Source organism: Hemitrygon akajei, chromosome 10 (assembly GCF_048418815.1).
Source record: "Hemitrygon akajei chromosome 10, sHemAka1.3, whole genome shotgun sequence".
NCBI classification, from domain to species: domain Eukaryota; kingdom Metazoa; phylum Chordata; class Chondrichthyes; order Myliobatiformes; family Dasyatidae; genus Hemitrygon; species Hemitrygon akajei.
Genome location: NC_133133.1, coordinates 48,021,285 through 48,040,086, shown reverse-complemented (window position 1 = coordinate 48,040,086; position 18,802 = coordinate 48,021,285). Strand labels below are relative to the sequence as shown.

At 41.3% G+C, this 18,802-nt stretch overlaps 1 protein-coding gene across 7 annotated transcripts in view; it reads right to left on the bottom strand.

Moving 5' to 3' along the window:
- Positions 1 to 251: 251 nt before the first annotated feature.
- nhsl2 (NHS-like 2) overlaps positions 252 to 18,802 on the bottom strand; it is a 373,846-nt gene continuing 355,295 nt past the window's right edge. For 6 of the 7 annotated variants that reach the window (XM_073058197.1, XM_073058198.1, XM_073058200.1 and 3 more), the window contains 3 exons: positions 11,332 to 14,103; positions 4,448 to 4,586; positions 252 to 3,108 (listed from right to left, as the gene is read on the bottom strand). In XM_073058197.1, coding sequence (XP_072914298.1) covers positions 2,760 to 3,108; positions 4,448 to 4,586; positions 11,332 to 14,103 — 3,260 coding nt within the window. In that variant the 3' untranslated portion in view covers positions 252 to 2,759. Of the gene's footprint in view, positions 3,109 to 4,447; positions 4,587 to 5,171; positions 5,246 to 11,331; positions 14,104 to 18,802 lie in introns of those variants that run through there. The other variant, XM_073058201.1, reaches the window with a different exon arrangement.

Sequence of the window (18,802 nt, the reverse complement as noted above, 5' to 3'; positions counted from 1 at the left end):
TGTGTGTACAGGAGAAGGGGTTATATAGGCAGGAATCTCACCAAAAGACTTGTATTCTGGTAACAATATATTTCAAAGAAAAAGGCAATCAATTTAAAGCATCATTAAACATCTTTCAATTCAAAACTGCTCCTGCCACAGGGGAAAATAACGAGAATTCAGAGCAAATTAAAACATGTACTCACCTTGTTTCTGTAATAACTTAAGAAAATGGGAAAAAGATTTCAGAAAAAAAACTAGTTTCAAATAAATTTTGCTTCAAGTTTCTTTTAATGATTGTCCCAAAAGATTACACAATTATATTTTATTTATCACTCTAAACTATGGGGGCAGGAAATGCATTTCCCAATATATGTAAAAATAACTATAGATCATTCCCAATTTCCTGAGTCACTTTTAAAGCGCACAATTCATTTCAAATACTTAAGTGCAAGACATCACAGACATAAAGCGATGGAGTCCTCTCGAGGTAAGTGCACTCATATCTCACTGTTTGCAGGACAAATGCTCACTGTATTTTGACATGGTGGTAAATGGCTTTTATCACAAGGTGCATTCAATTGCTTATCCCTACCATAGTGTGACATCACTAGGTTAGGAATTGTAGGTGCTCCCCATGTTTGACCCCTGGGAGCCGGGGAAGTCTTATACATTCAAGGTTAAGATAAAATATGAATACTTCCAGAAGCTTCAATCAATTGACTTGTGACCTGTGCAAATTAGTAAGATCTAGTCTTGCCATTACAAATGTATTTTTAATTAATAAGGGATATTTAACTCTCTAATAAATCAAAATTCCTCCAGACACAAAGAACCCTGAGATAAAGATGAGACTTATACAGGGATTGGGAAGTATTCTAATGTGCCCATAAGGAATGAGCTGATAGAATTCAACTTGTTCTCAATATCAGCGGTAAATATACTTTCACAATATTTCATATATATTTCAAACTATCCCAATTAATAAAGATTTATAATTATAAATGAAAACATATGTATGTATATGTGGTGCTGCTGCTAGTATTAATAGAAAAAGAAGTCCTATTGGCCAGAAAATGGCTCAGACCTGGAATGGTTCTGGAGAATAGGGAATGAAGTATTGGGTGCAGTGCTGACTGTGGACTGAACATCCAGTTGGCTCAGAAGGGCTCAACAGAGTGGAATGGATATAGTATTGGCTAAGAGTCTGAACGGACATTAATTTGCTTCTGGACTTAAAAAAGAGCAAAATGTTTGAGGTGATTTGGGAGGAGTTCAGCAGCGGATTGGGTAGTGGATGGAGTTCAGCTCTGACCCTAGTCAGGTTAAATTGGATTGTGCTTCTGGGTGTGCATTAAGCAGTTTACACCTCAAGATGTGGTTCACTTTCCTTTTTCAAGCAGAACCTCATTCACCTTGTGAATAAAATATAACAAAACATAAACTTTTAAAACACCAGGGCTAAGGATTTCTGAAATATTTAAACAATATATCAGATAAGGACCAGCAAGCCAGTTCAAACCAAGGCTAAAGACATTGATATCTTCTACATTCAAATCATTATGTTATATCATGGTAAAGGCAGCACACAGATCCTTTAAAAGCCTATACGTTCATAATTCTCTCCTTTCTTCTAGTTCTGAAAACTCTGAAACAATTCATATATTGATGCCATACTACATATGTAAAAATTAACAGCAAAATAGGAGGCACTATTCCAAAAACATTACAGATCAGGCAAACAACTGTTTCTTAAGCAAATAGTAAAAAAAAACTGCAAGCCATTTGCAAGACCTCAGCATTATACCCCCTGGAACCACTGCTTTTACCTCTCCCTCTGTTTCCTCAGTTGTCATTTGAGGGAAGACATGGAGAAACGGAGAAAAGGCAAAGGAAAGATTTCACGAGTCTCAGGACACAGTCTCGCTGTCACAGGGTAAAAGCAGGCTATTTTACAATCTGAAGGAAAAGTCTTTCTCTTGAAGTTTCATAGTAGGTCAGGGATCACAAAGTGAATGTAGACTCAGTGGCAGTGTGGAGCTGAAGGGTTTCTCAGATGATATTGTTTTCTCCCCAGGAATCTTGTAATAAAAATGTCTCCAAACATTTCTTGGGGAAAACGAAACTTTTCTATCATTGTATCTGGAGTACAAAACTATCAACTTACCCACTCTCCATTTACACCCACCCTGTACCCCTCCCTGACACACATGCATGTACACACACCACACACACACACGCATGTGCGCACACACACTCACACACACACACACACACACACACACACGCACTCACACAGAGCACGCAAATTGTGTTTACTGCTAGATAACTCAGCAGTTGTTAAGCAGTAATAACTGGAGATGCATGTAATATTTATAAACAGAGCAGAATCATGCACGTAACTTTTTTTGAAAGTTCAGTTCCAATAAGGCTATAGTACACTTAGTGCGCCAGGCTGGAATGTAGCTCATCCATTGTGTATTTTCAAAGTTCAGGCTTTTCCAGTTCAATTAAAACCCGCTTCACATCAAGAAGATCTTCTCATATCGTCACCTTACACTGATTCAAAACTAGTTTGCACTTGAAATATATCAACTAATTATTTCAAATTTCTCTGGGTTCCTAAATGAGCAATACACATCCTCTGTGCTTGCAGTGTGTATTATTCTGCAAGGCTACCTCCCTTCTTAGCAGATTACAGCTCTGATGATATGGCAAAACTTGAAACTTTATGTTCGACATGAACCACCTCTCCTCACTCTCTTGGGATTGCTTTAGCCCTAATACTTTGAAGCTTTCTGAGGAGAGTCTGGCTCTGAGACTGTCTGGCATCTCTCTGGTTCCTGTGTGAACTCTGTCGCAATCCTTCTTGCAAGTGGGTTGGTACTTTTCAGGAGCTCAGCCGCCGACATCCGTGCACCTGCTGGAGGCTTGCTACCCTTCTTTTGCAACAGAGCCTTAAAGTTCTCATTACTGGTGCTGGTTTTGGACCCATTTCCATTAGCCGAGGGGGCATGCTTGAGCCCAGTGCTGGGGGCTGCTACTATGGGTTTGGTAGGTGAAATAGCCACCTGCCTCACAGTGAAAGATTCTCCGGGCTCTTTCCAGCCGAGCACTTTCCTCTTCGACCTAGCCAAAAAAAGGACAAAATAAAATTCAAACAGGATACTCTCCAGTCCTTTTGCTTTCTATACCAAATACAGAAAATGAATGTGACTGGACCACTTTACAACTCATGGTGAGTTAGACTGACTCACTAAAAACTAAGGTGAAGGTCCAGGGAACAGAGGAAATCTTTTCCTAATCATTTAACAGAATGGCACACATCAAATAAAAGCTATTTCAGTCAATGATGAGTAAGTTAATAGAAGTTATAACTGTTCTGATACTACATTGGCTGACAATTTCAAGAAATCTTGTTTAGCCTAGTATGGATATCAGTGTTTCAGCAGGAAGAGCGAGTGAAATGAAAGCATTCATCTCTATGTTTTGTTTTTCGACTCATGGATGATTTCAGTCAGGTTGAAAGTCAGTCAATAGTTGGAAATCCGTGAGGAATTTATTGTAATATTAGATAGTGACAACCTCATCATAAAGATGTACTATCAGTGATTATCAATTGTTCTGTAATGCAATGTAACATCTGTCATAGACAATTCCACTATAATGTATTGTAAGATTGGAAATTAACAATCTCATTGTAATGCATGGAGACAGAAAAGACTGCAGACACTGGGATTTGGAGCAATGAGCAATCTGCTGGAGGCATTCAGTGGGTTGAGCAGTTGAGAGCAAAGAACCAGTCAATGTTTTATGTCAATGCCCTACATCAGCTCTCAATGTTGTTGGCAATGCCAACATAATGGAATATGATGACAATGACATTTTCATCTCAGTTATTAAAAATCCCAAACAAATGGAGGTAAGATCAATCAGTGCTAATCCCAATGGACTAGACAGTGAAATTGGCTATTGACAATCCCACCGTTACATCAGTGATTAAAATTTCAACAAAATATGCTATTTCCAGTCACAAATAGTCCCACTACTATAAGCTGTAATGTTGGAAATCGCAATAAAATAGGTTCAAATGTATTAACAGTAATAATGAATTTTATTCCAGCATAATTAATTATTGTTTAGTCCAAAAGTGACATTCCCACTGTACTGGATTACAGTCTCAACCAGAGACAATCTCATTTTGAGAGTATGAAATTAGTTAGTTGACAAGCCACCCCCACAGTAGCTGGCATCGTATCAGCTACTCAGTTAATAATGAGCAATTGCTGAGACCTCTGTGGGATTTCTCCTGGTCTGCTGCCATAAATCTGGAGGAAGATCAGCTGGAACACCACGTAGACTGAATATTTCATCACCAGTTTCACCCCATAGGCATCGTGGAAGCTCGTGTTTATTCATTACTTATGCTCATATTCTCCATATGCTCACCCCTCAATGTTTTCCTTACCTGTGAATAACAGTGAAGAGATCTTCAGTGGAGCGTTGGGCGCCTGAGGAGACGAAGACCTCATCATCATCCTCCATCATTTCTCCACCCTGTGCATCTGTGGGACTTCTCTGCTTAGCATTTGGATTCAAGGGAATATCTAGAGATAATGAGATAGAATTCAACTATTAGTGGAGTCCCTAAAGACTTCAGCTGAATCAACATTTGTGCAGATGCAGCAATGGAAAAATCACTCAGTTGTGCACACCACTACGTATCAGAATCCAAAGTATAGCACCCAGAAAATCTAAACTACAAGAAGCAAAAAATACCAAAAAGATACCATGACTTGCTAGTAGATCTATGTGCACCTGCATCTGGGCTACATTGTCTGATTAAACCATCTTAGAAACCTAAGCAGTTTAGTGATTCAGTGACTTGTGTTACTGAGCCATTAAAACCAAAGATCTCCAATTTGATCAGCTCTGCCACATAAGCTAATGACAGCCAGAGTAACCTTGAAGCCTTCTTCTGGGAAGGAAATCAAACAGTATTTTCCTTCAGGTAATATCCAGACAATCTTGCCAATTGGGTATTTGTATAAAATGGTTTAGCAGAAATGCCAGTGCAGCTATGGTTAAGCAGACTGCTTATATTTAAGCAAGGGGAAAGTATCTTTGCAATAGATGGCTACTCTCTTTTCACCATACTATTCAATAGCTGCAAGAAACCTTCAGTCACTTACCCCTTCTTTGAGATGTTTCCTTTCCTCACTCATCTTAGATGGCCAAGTGAATATGGAGGAGCATTTCAAGAACCCTGTTTAAGCAAAGTCACATAAGAACGGGACATTTTTTTCTTAGAGATCAGAATGTTCTATGGGTGGATGCTCCAACTGGGAACTGGGCTGTTTGTCTCTCAGATTACATGGATGACCACAGCCATGAGTCTTCCTAGACAGCTGAATGAGATCACTGCCAGCGTGGGTAAAACTTTGTGTTAAGCACATCTCAAATTGTCATTAAATATGATCTTAATGGAACAGCGTCGATTATATAAAGCTTCATACTGCTCTATGTCAAGGTAAATTAAGCTTCTTGTTTTAGAAATACTTATGGTGTAAACAGATCATGATTATTGGAACAAGACTGATAACCATTTGTTCCTACTCAGAAATGTGCTTGGAGCCAAGCAGCACATTTCTGTCCCATTTTTCAGCCCTACCATTGCCAGTGAAAACTCTAATGAAAAGAGGGAAAGCAGTCTCTCGAACCTTGTGCATTAACTAAAGTTCCATTAGATTGAAATAAACATAGGAAAATCCCATTTCTTGTCTCATCAGATTTTAGCTGAATCTACATGGCACTTTAGCTCACCATATTTATTGGGACAAATGGTGACACCTCAGAACTCAAAGCTGATTGGTCTCTATGACATCATCAATCATATTACGTAGGCAATTTCAGTGTAACCAAAAATGCTCAAACTTTTACAAAATATTGTCATTTTAACTTACCTACCTGGGTTCTCTGAACATAGGACTTCTATGTGAAACTTATTTTCTGGGTATCGGTTATGGTAGGAGGTAATGCAGAGTGCACGGGTAGGGAAGTTAAAATTGTAATTTATTGTAATGAAGGGGTAACTCACTCAGGTCAGTTAGTGTGCATAAAAAGCGCCTCTCGAGAATTTTGGTGTCTGCATAGCGGTGAATCAGAGATTAGGAGCGAGGGAAGATGGAAATGGTGTCTGCATAGCGGTGAATCAGAGATTAGGAGCGAGGGAAGGTGGAAATGGTGTCTGCATAGCGGTGAATCAGAGATTAGGAGCGAGGGAAGGTGGAAATGGTGTCTGCATAGCGGTGAATCAGAGATTAGGAGCGAGGGAAGGTGGAAATGGTGTCTGCATAGCGGTGAATCAGAGATTAGGAGCGAGGGAAGGTGGAAATGGTGTCTGCATAGCGGTGAATCAGAGATTAGGAGCGAGGGAAGGTGGAACTTGCTCAGGATGGCGAGTGTGCATTAAAAAGCAGTGCTTCGTGAGAGTTCTGCTTTGAACAGAGATTGGGATTCATTGGAGAGTGCAAAATAAAGTAACGCAGCGGAAAGTAGAGTGGCCTTTGTTGGAGAGGACAGTGTTTAGAGTGGGGATTTTGAGGATTTAGCTCTTCAAATCTTCAGCAAGAAGAGGCTTGAGTGAGAGAAGACAAGAAGCTGCAGGGAGATTTCTTTCTGCTTATTTATTGTTTCCTGCTTTATAATTGCTCATTCAGAGCAGCTGGGATGCCAGGGAGGATAGTTAAATGTTCCTCTTGCGGGATGTGGGAAGGCAGGGAAACCCCCAGTGTCCCTGACAACTTCACCAGCAGGAAGTGCATCCAGCTGCAGCTTCTAAAGCTCTGCATTAACGAATTCAAACTGGAACTGGATGAACTCTGGATCATTTGGGAGGCTGAGGGGGTGATAGATAGGACATGTAGGGAGGTAGTTACACACAAGGTGCAGGATACAGGAAGCGTGGTGACAGTCAGAAGGGTGAAGGGGTTAAAGAGTAATGCAGAATACCCCTGTGGCCATCCCCGTCAGTAACAGGGATGTTGTTGAGGCCGATGACCTAGCAGAGGAAAGCCACGGTAGTCAGGTCTCTGGCACCGGGCATGGCTCCATGGCTCAGAAGGGAAGGAGGGAGAAGAGCTGAGCCGCGGTGATACAGGATTCATTTGTTAGGGGAACAGCGAGGAGGTTCTGTGGAAGAGAATGAGATTCCCAGATGGTATTTTGCCTCCTGGGTGCCAGGGTCTGGGACATCTTGGACTGAATCCTCAGCGTTTTCAAATGGGAGGGAGGGCAGCCAGAGATTGTGGTCCATGTAAGTACCAATGACATAGGTACGAAGAGGGATGTGTTTCTGCAAAGTGAGTTCAAGGAACTAGGTGCTAAGTTAAAGAGTTGTACTCTCAGGAATAATACCCATGCCATATGCTAGTGCGGTCAGAAATAGGAAGATTATAGAGTTTAACACATAGGTAAGGAGTTGATGTAAGTGGGAGGGCTTCACATTTTTACTGGGCTCTCTTCCAGGGAAGGTGGGACCTCTACAGAAAAGACAGTTTGCACTTAAACAGGAGGGGGACTAATATCCTAGAGGGAAAGTTTGCTAGTACTGCACAGGGGATGGGAGGGTGGGAAGGGGGGTGGTTTAGAAACATAGAGTTACAGGGGGATGGGAATCAGAGTGCCAGAACAGAGAGTGGAGAGGTTGTGGAGACAGATGTTGTTAAGACCTGAAAGTTAGGAATCACAAGGTAGAGCATGGTATGACTAGTGTCCCGAGCTGCATATATTTCAATACAAGAAGTATCATAGGAAAGGCGGGTGAATTCAGGACATGGTTCAACCCATGGAATTATGATATTGTAGCTATTAGTGAGTCTTCATTGCAGTAGGGGCAGTACTGGCACAATATTCCAGGGTTCCGTTGTTTTATACATGATAGAGCGGGAGGGATTCAAGGGGAAAGGGTGGCATTACTAGTCAAGGAAAATATCACAGCACTGTTTAGTCAGGATGGATTGGAGAACATGTCTGGTGAGGCTTTATGGGTGGAACTGAGGAATAAGGAAGATATGACCATGTTAATCGGTCTATATCATAGACCAGCCAACAGTCCAAGGGAGTTAAAGGAAGAAATTTGTAGAGATCAGAATCTGAATCAGAATCAGGTTTATTACTCCGGCATGTGTCGTGAAATTTGTTAACTTAGCAGCAGCAGTTCAATGCAACACATGATGATATAGAAAGAGAAAAAAATAAGTAAATCAATTACAGTAAGTAAATATATATGATTGAATAAATAGATAAAAATGAGGTAGTGTTCTTGGGTTCAATGTCCATTGAGGAATCGGATGGCAGAGGGGAAGAAGCTGTTCGCGAATCGCTGAGCGTGTGCCTTCAGGCTTCTGTATGTCTTTCCTGACAGTAACAAAGAGAAGAGGGTATGTTCTAGGTGATGGGGTCCTTAATAATGGACGCTGCCTTTCGGAAGCACCACTCCTTGAAGATGTCCTGGGTGTTATGGAGGCTGTTGCCCAAGATGGAGCTGACTAATTTTCAACTTTCTGAAGTTTCTTTCGTCCTGTGCAGTAGTACCTGCACCCCCCCCCACCCCCACCAAAACCACTGACCCAGTGATGTAGCCGGTCAGAATGCTCTCCACAGTATATCTGTAGAAGTGTTTGAATGTTTTAGTTGACAAACCAAATCTCTTCAAACTCCTAATGAAATACAGCAGCTGGCTTGCCTTCTTTATAACTGCATCAATACATTGGTACTACGTTAGATCCTCATGAGATCTTGACACCCACGAACTTGCACACTCTCTTCACTTTGACTAAGAAATAAAAGGAAGTAATAAGGTACTTATGGAGTATAAAAATGCAAAGGAACACTTAAGAAAGAAATCAGGAAGGCTAAAAGAAGGCATGAGGTTGCTTCAGCAGACAAGGTGAAGGAGAATCCTAAAGGCTTCTACAGGCATGTTAAGAGCAAAAGGATCGCATGGGACAAAATTGGTCCTCTGGAAGATCAAAATGGTTATCTATGCGTGGAGCCAAAAGAGATGTAGTAATAGATTTTTTTGCATCTGTGTTTTCTCAGGAGCTGGACATAGGGTCTACAGAAATAAGGCAAAGCAGCATCAAGGTTATGGGCCCCGTACAGATTACAGACGAGGAGGTGTATGCTGTCTTGAGGCAAATCAGAGTGGAAAAATTCCCAAGGGCTGACAAGATGTTCCCTCAGACCCTGAGGAGGCAAATTGCAAGGGCTCTAGCAGAGATATTTAAATCATCTTTTGCAACAGTTGAAGTACTGGAGGATTGAAGAATAGCTAATGTTTTTCTGCTGTTTAAGAAAAGCTCTAAAAATAAACCAGGAATTTATAGACCCTTGAGCCAAACTTCAGCAGTGGGAAAGTCATGGGAAGATATTCGAAGAGACCAGATATATGTATATTTGGATAGACAGGGATTAATTAGGGATAGTCAACATGGCTTTGTGCGTGGTAGGTCACGTCTAACTAATCTCAGAGTTTTTCGAGGACATTATCAGGAAAGTTGATGTAGGCAAGGCAATGGATGTTGTTTACGTGGAGTTCAGCAAGGCCTTTGACAAGATCTCGCATGTGAGGTTGGTCAAGAAAGTCCGGTCACTTCGCATTCAAGATGAGGTCGTAAATTGCAAGAGACTTTGTTTTTGCTGGAGAAGCCAGAAAGTGATAGTAGGTAGTCATCTCTCTGACTGTAGGCCCGTGACTAGTGGAGAGCCCCAGGGACTGGTGCGGGTCCATTGTTGATTTTCATTAATATCAATGATCTGGATGAAAATGTGGTTAACTGGATCAGCAAATGTGCAGATGACACCAGGAGAGGGGTAGTGGACAGTGAGAAAGACTGTCAAAACTTGCAGCAGCATCTGGATCGGCTGGGAAACGGCAGGTGGAATTTAATGCAGACAAGTGCGAGGGGTTGCACTTTGGGAGGACCATCCAGGATAGGTCTCATACTGTAAGCGGTCAAGCACTGAGGAGTGTGGTAGAACAAAGGGATCTGGGATTGCAAGTCTATAATTCATTGAAAGTGGCATCACAGATAGATAAGGTTATAAAGAAAGCTTTTGGCACATTGTCCTTCATAAATCAAAGTTTTGAGTACAGGAGTTGGGATGTTATGTTGAAGCTGTATAAGACATAGGTGAGGCCTAATTTGGAGTAATGTCCACAGTTTTAGTCACCTACCTACAGGAAAGACGTAAATGAGATTGAAACAGTACAGTGAAAGTTTACAAAACTGGAGGATCTGCATTATAAGGAAAGATTGAAGAGGTTAGGACTTTATTCCCTGAAATGTAGAAGATTAAGGGGGCATTTAATACAGGTATACAAAATTATGAGGTGTAGAGATAGAGTAAGTGCAAGCAGGCTTTTTGGTCTGAGAGTGGGTCATGGGTTAAGGGTGAAAGGTGAAATGTTTATGGGGAAACATGAGGAGAAAGTTCTTCATTAAGAGGGTGGTGAGAGTGTGGAACAAGCTGCCATCACAAGTGGTGGAGGGGATTTTGATTTCAAAGTTTAAGTGAAGTTTGGATAGGTACATGGATGGAAGGGGTATGGAGAACTGTGGGCTGAGTGCAGGCCGATGGAACTAGGCATTTTAAATGGCTCGGTCTATCATGTGGCAGCATTAAAGCATGCAGACATGGCCAAGAGGTTCAGTTGTTGTTCAGAACAAACACCAGAATGGGAAAGAAATGTGATCCAAGTATCTTTGACCGTAGAATGATTGTTGGTGTAAGTATCCCAGAAACTGCTGATCTCCTGGCATTTTCACACACAGCAATTTCTGAAGGGTACAGAGAACGGTGCACAAAGCAATAAAACATCCAATCAGCTGCAGTTCTATGGGTGAAAATGCCTTTTTTTAAATGATAGAGGTCAGAAGAGAATAGTTCTGACAGGAAGGTGACAGTATCTCAAACAATCACACAAAACAACAGCAGAAGAGCATCTCTGAATGTCCAACACAGCAAACATTAAAGTAGATGAGTAACAGCAGCAGGAGACCACGAACATACACTCAGTGGCCACTTTATTAGGTAAGGGGTACCTATTACAGTGACCTCAGAGTGTACAACTGGGATACTTACACTGAAAAATGATTACTTAAATACCTGTCTTCCACACAACAGGTGCCCAGCCACTAAGAATTGCACACAACTCTGTGGGAAGGGTGGACTGAATTTTCCACAACCAGGTAGCTTATTTAAACCACTACCATGACACCTAGCAGTAAGAGGCCTAGAAACTTTTAATCTGTAAAGAATCAGTTTATAACTTGATACCTCACATACCTGCAGAATGCTGACCCAGATCAGGGCTCAGTGGTATGTTTTGGCATCTCCCAGTCCCATCATTGTATTCCACATATCTGTTTCCTTCCAGGTGAATGTCAGTAGCTGCAACAGTTCCTGTACTTGGACCATGTGCTTTAATCACTTTCGACCCTCGTTCTGCATGGGAGGCATCAGTGGCAGGTGGAGCATTTGCATTGTTAGGGGATGCAGGGCCAGTTGGGTTGTGTAGTGGGCTCTGATCTGTTCTCTCCGTGACTACAAGTATGTGCGCCGTATTTGTTGGCACAATCAGTACATTTGGTTTCTTGGGGACAGGAGGTGGTGTCTTAGTTTTCTTCTTCTCAATATATTGAGTGGAAGTCCCTGTTAACTCTGTGGAACTTAGCATTTGGCTCTCGTCCTGGGTGTTTAGTACACCTCTGGATTGTTTATTGCCCAAGTGGTTACTCTGAATGTAAACAGACTGAGCACGTGCAGATTCTGGAGGTCCCAGGGGCTTCTGACTCTCTGGGCTATCTAAAGAGCTTTGTCTTTGGACACCAACTTTCCTAAAGACTGTGACAAAACCTTTATTTTTAGAAGCTGGTGAAGTGAGCGTAGTTGTGGGACATGGATGCTCGATTGGAGAAAGCTTTAGTGCGATACTTGAAGGTCTTTTTGACATTGGTGGCTTTCCTGGAACTGGTGGTCGGACCTTTTTCGGGGGTGTTTCACTGGGTTCACTGTGGGTTACCAGTGGTGGTTCTAATGCATCCAGATGATCCTCGCTTTCTGATTTACTGACTGAGCGAAGGCGGACAGATTCCAAAACTGTCTGGGTGATGATTGGCATGGAAGGTTGGTTAGGGCTATGTTTCTGGCCAGGCTTATTGATATTTGAGGAATCGGAATGCCGTCGGCTAGCTTTTGCTTTGCTTTTGAAAGAGAGCAGTCCTGTAAAATCCAAATGAGGAGGTGGAGTAATGGGCAAGTCAAAGACGCGCTTTGATTTTGGGCTCTTTTCATTTGGGGAAACTGGCTGCAATGAAGACTTCCTTTCTGGTACCTTGGGCTTTGGTTTGCCTCCTGGCTGTGGCACATGGCCCTGATAAACAGACATCGGAAAAGAAGTGGTAGGTGTTTCTGACTGACTTGAATAACCACTAGATGGCGACATCAGACCAGGGAGCTTCCCTGGCGAAGATACTTTGGATTCCACTTCAACAGATAACTGGGATGGAGTTGTAGCTCTTGAAACAGATGGTGACGTCAAGGATTCAGAACTGCTCTGAGACTTAATACACTCAATTACAGTTATTCCTGTTGTAGTACTAGAGTTTGAGAGGGACCTATATGGATCATTGGACTTCCAATCATTAAGGAACCAGTGTTCTGTGTACCGTATGGGTTCTCCGTCCTTCATCGTGGGTGTAGTTGAGCTGGAACGGGCATCTGATATAAAGCCACTGGATTCATTGCTATCTATTGATTCATTTTGAGCCACCTGCTTCTCTGCAGGGATAAACAGCTTTGTTGGCCTGTTTTCTTGAGGAGAACTGTTTGATGGAATTCTTTCAGGATTAGGACTGATCTCACACGTCTTCAAGGAGACATTTCGCACCGGTGGAATTGGCTTCTTCTTTGGCTTTTTCAAAGAGATACTTCTTGACCGAGGTCTTGTTTTCTGGCATCCTTCCTGGTCAGTTATTACAGAGACGTTCTCGGTGCTTTGGCTGTCTTCGGAGCTGGCACTGGGATAACGCATGATGTAATTTGCACTATGCCGCCGGGTGTGGTCATAGTGCCTGGAGTCATAGAATCTTACTGCATCTGCCGAACAGCATGACCCAGAATCTGTTGGCGTTGACAGTGACCTCTCACGGAATTTGCAAGCATCCGTATTTGCGTAACCTTGGAGTTCCAGGCTTGAGGCCGTATCTTCAATTATGCCATCAATTGGGTAAATTATAATTCGTTCATGGTTAGTTCTTGCATCCTTATGATTCTGAAGTTTCTGTGCTGCTTCCCCTGGTGGTGTTGTGAAAGTGTTGATCATGGGGCTTCTGGCATTTTGTCTTTGGCCTTCACTTGGTAAAAAGGTTGATAATGAAACATTGCAATCTGGATGTGAGCCAGCATTCAGTAATAGCCCTGAGTCTTGCTGCTGAGGATGTTTCAAACACTGAAGTGACGCAGATGAAGCCATATCTGAAACATGAGGCGAAGACACAGAACTGCTGCCGTTCCAAGCTTTACTGTAAGTACATTGGTTCTCCATGTGGTTTCCCAGATTGGACACAGTAGCATGTTGCTCCTGCACTGAAGAAACAACAGCCTGCTGCACATGGGGCTGACCATTGTTGTATGTTTGACTGAATGTCAAAGGAGCACGTTTGTCAACATGCAAGGCCTCCACTGACACCGAGCTTGGCGCAGTTACAACACTCGAATTGTTCAAGGAAGAAGAAAAGCTGGATCCTCTCATTTGATTCCAAGAAGTGTTGAGAGAAGAGAAGCTATGTTCACTTAATGATGTAGGCATCACCTGGGGATTGTTCATTGTGAATGTGATGTTCCCTGAAGACTGAGATAGATTTGAATTGTTTATTTGACCTAGATCACTTTGTACCTTCCTGAGAGTTGGAGGAAATGACTGCACCATCCCAAGATTGTTAACGGGGTCCTGTTTCCCATTGGTAACACTCATATCTTCATCAAAAGTAAAGAGACGCTGGTTTGTCTCTGTCTTTGTTAACATACGTGGAGATCTCAATTCTTCCTTAAAAGCCCCTATAAAGCAAAAATAAAATTGACCCAATAAATTCTTTAGATCTGAGAACATTAACTGCAAGTCACTTACTTTTTACTGTTTCCAACTGACAGGAACAAGTGAATATAACTTTCAACACATTTAAATTCCCTGTAGGAATTGCAAGCAAATATTAGAAACACCAAATGCTTTGGTTTAAATATTATTGGTTTCAAAGACATTCCATGTCACAAACGGAACATGACGGTTAAGCATTTTTCGACTGTAGACATTAAAATATTGTGTGGTTGCAGTGCCCCAAGTGTGCTGTGCCTGTGGGTGGCACTGTCAGGGAGCAAAGGTGACCTCTTTAGTGAAAGAAACAGCCCAGACAAAATCACTGGACCATTAATCAACTTAACTTAGGCTTCCTTTGTAAAATTCCACTACATATTTGACTTTGTTCTGCACCCAGCAATAAAACAATCCCTTCTTGGGCAGACTGAGTTCACCAGTTAGATAGAGACAAGCTTTCCTACTCTACAGACAGCAGCCAATGTCCCAAACACAACAAATCATATGTAAAAACACAAAATGCCGGCAGAACTCAGCAGGCCAGACAGCATCGATGGGAGGAGGTAGTGACAACATTAACCCTTCATCAGGAGTCATATGTAATGTGTTCTAAGAGCCGGAAGGAGAATGCACTTTTTACACTCTTTCTTCAAAAGATCCTTTATACAGCAAACCATTCTAAACCACTTCTTGGGACTATTATCAAATAAAATATGATGGAGTCCAATAGGGTAGATATATTTTAAAGGATGAGATACAAGCAATCAGATAACAGGAGGAAAATCCAACACTTGGAGACTAAATAGCTGAAAGCATGGCATTCAGTCTGATGGGGAAGAGTGTCCCCCTCCCACCATCAACTTCATTTCTTGCTCATCTGTTACATTTGTCTCCTGACTTCTGCACATCTGTTCTTCACCTTCCTTATGTGCTCCTTCACATTTCATTACCCAGTTCCCATCACCAACTTTCATGTCAGTGTCTATGATCTTGCAGTCTCCTACAGCTGCATCACTGTATTTGGACCTACGTTTGAAGCCCACTGTCAAGGAGGGCAAATGGTTGCTGTAAATGCTAACTGGAATAACCTACTTAATTACAGTTTAGTCCTAAAAGGCTAAAGGGGTCAGCTTAATGAATACTTCCAATCAATAATTAGTTCCAAATATCTGATCACTTAAAGACAGAGTAATTTTAACTCTTGCAACACACACGGAATGCTGGAGGAACTCAGCAGGCCAGACAGCAACTATGGAAAAGAGTAAACTGTCGACATTTTGGTCTAAGACCCTTCCTGATGAACAGCCTCGGCTGCTGTTTACTCTTTTCCACAGATGCTACCTGACCCGCTGAGTTCCTTCAGCATTGTGTGTGTTGCTTAGATTTCCAGCATCTGCAGATTTTCTCTTGCTTGGAATTTTAATTCGAGTGTGGGACTTATTTCATAACTTTTAGAAACTAAAGTTAATGCTTCTGCCTGCAAATCTGAAAATTTTGTCACTCTTGAGCAAGTACAGAAAGAAAGTAATCTGCTAATAACAGTAATATGTGAAAGGGTATCATTGGCCACTACCTCACCCTGCATATTCATTTCTGTGGACTTTATTGTTTAGTTGTGGTTGATATCACTGGATGCATTTATTGCTGGCTAAAAAAAAGGTTTGTCCCAAACAAATCAGCTTTATACTAAGATAAAAAGAAACTCCTGGATGAGTTTCTGGAATACCTATGTCCACTTTATCTTCACGTTAAGTTATTTAAAGAATTTAATATTTCCTCACTCTGTCTGAGACTTGTGATTTACTCTGGGCTCACACATTCCTTTCATCTCTCATACCACCACTGGTAGGATGTCGGACCATTTCACCTGATATCAAGGTTCTATGATTTGTGAATCAATGATAAAAACTCCCTCCTTCTTTATGTAGATCCTCAACATCCAATTCTGCACCTGATTTTAACATGCATCATACCATCTTCATATTTAATTTGGCTATAACTTTATCAGGATAAATTGGTAAAGCAGGTTTCACTATATTTAATGAAAGATGCTGTTATGACATGCATGTAAGAATTACTCCCAAGTACGTCAGTAGGAATGTAGCAAATCTATTTATTATATAATTGTTTATCTGGTGTAGCAGAGCCCTAGGATTGACATTCAATTTCTGTTTGAAATGCATGAATTATTGTGGTCAGTAGAAAGTGTAATACATGCTGGTGACCATTAGGTGGCAGGCCAGTACATCATTAGTATTATATGAATATCTGGGCTGTTGAAGTTATCGGAATGACTTGCACTCACTCAATCCAGAGACATGGTGGAAAATGGACATTTAAACAAAATTCTTTCTAAAAAAAATGTGAATAAATGTTTCATTCTGGGAGGAAGACAATAATCACACCTGTTTGTGGAAACTGATATTAAGGAAACAATGATTATAGTGGAAAATGGGAAGAATGGAGAAACAATTAGACCAAAACATTGTATTGTTTTTCTCTACAGGCTGAACACTAATGATTCGTGTACTGTGTTATTTCTGCTACCTCTCCTATCCCTCACTACTGCTCTAGTGGAAACTACACTTTTAGCTGCTAGAATCCTCTACTATAGAGTTCCCCTGCCTAACTCTCTCTATTTCTTTCTCTTGTGAAAATTCACTGCGGAAAACTCAACTTTGACTTCACATTCCTTTATATGGATTGGCATCAGAATGTGCTTGTATCTCTATTCGTTAAGAGTGATGCATAAATACAAGTTGTGGCTGTCAAATCCATTTCACATGTGAAATTACTTTGCCCTATGGGGGGAAGTGCACTTTGATTCCATTCCTTATGGGATTATTTTCACTTTATTTGTATTTTTATTGACATACAGTGAAGAATTGGCTCTTCTGGACTTCCGAACCATGCCACCCAACAATCTCCCTATTTAATCCTAACCTAATCATGGGACAATTTACAATGACCAACTAGTATGTCTTTGTACTGTGGAAGGAAAACCCACGCAGTTCCGGGGAGAATGTACAAAACTCCTTTCAGGCAACAGCAGGAATTGAACCCAGGTCGCTGGTAAAGCGTTGGGCTGACCACTATGCTACCTAATGCTCACACAATCCCCTGGACTATCTGTAAAATCATGGAGACTTCTGAAAACACCCTAATCAAAATCAGTAATAAAGTTTTTGTCAAGCAACAGCTCCAACACCTATCACTTCAAAACTTCACCACAGTACAGAATCACCACAGTAATAATAACTCCACCTTTGTGAATTCCCTAACCTGCCAAAGAAATGAATGGCTATCTGAATAACCCATATCAAGTCATTTTGAAGATCCATATAACTTTCCCACTCCAAAAGTAACAAACCAACGTGGTGGGGGTTTCCAGAAGTCACATTTACATTCAGTAGTAAACTTTGTTCTCTTCCCAGATCAGGGTGCAGTATGTTTTGAATCAGTCATTGACAAAAGGGCTCATCAATTTCTGCTTCTGACATCTTCATTTTTTATATATTGACACTCATAGATCTTTCTTCGGTGTGAAGCAACAACCCTTGTCCATGACAATTAGCATAGTCATGAACAAGGATAGATGCAAATGGTATGTGGGAGTATTTAATTGGGAGAGGGCTAATTATAAAGGTATTAAACATGAACTTGGATAGTAAATATGGAGCAGATGTTCTCAGAATAATGCACAGCAGAAATGTGGAGGTTGCTTAGGGAGCTCATGCATGGTGCTCTGGATAGGTTTGTCTAATTGAGGCAGGGAAACAATGGTAAAGTGAAGGAACCGTGAATGACAAGACAGATGGAACATTTAGCCACCAGGAAAAAGGATGCACACTTAAAGGCATAGGAAGCAAAAAATCAGACAGTATTATTGAGAGAAGCACAATTTTATTAGGGACAATCAGCATGGCTTTTTGAGGGGCAGATCATACCTCACAAGTCTGATTGACTTTTTTCCATAAGATGACAAAAAAAAATAGTTGAAGATAGGGTGTGGTGTATATATATACTTTAGTGAGGCATTTAACAAGAGTCCCCATGGAAGGCTCATCCAGAAAATCAGGGAAACCTGGCATGGATTCGGAAATGGATTGCCCACAGAAGGCAGAGAGGGGTAGTAGATGGATGACAGCTACTAGTGACATTCTGTATGTCACTACAGGGACATTCTGATCCCTGCTCATACTGAATTTTATAAGTGACATGGATTCAGAAATGGAAGGGTGTGTTAGCAATCTTGTAGATGCTGTGAAGGTTGGTGGTGTTACGGATCGTGTAGAAGGTTGTTCTAGATCACAAGAGGACATAGACAGGATGGAGAGCTGGGCTGAGAAGGGGCAGTTACAGATTGAGAAAGAATTAAGAAATTATTAGGCACATGGTTGAAAAAAATGGAGGATTATTTGCTATGTAGCATGGAAGAGTTAAATTGGTCATGGAGTAGGTTGATATATTTTTAAGGGAAATATATCCTTAAGGAAAAGTTCTGCCTGATGAACGTGAGAATTCTTTGAGGGGATTACAAGTAGGATAGATAAAGGGGATGTAGTGAATGTTGTATATTTGGATTTTCAATATGTCTTTGACAAGGTGCCACACTTTGTGATATGGTGCAACTCAAACTACCTGCGTCTCAATATCACCAAGACC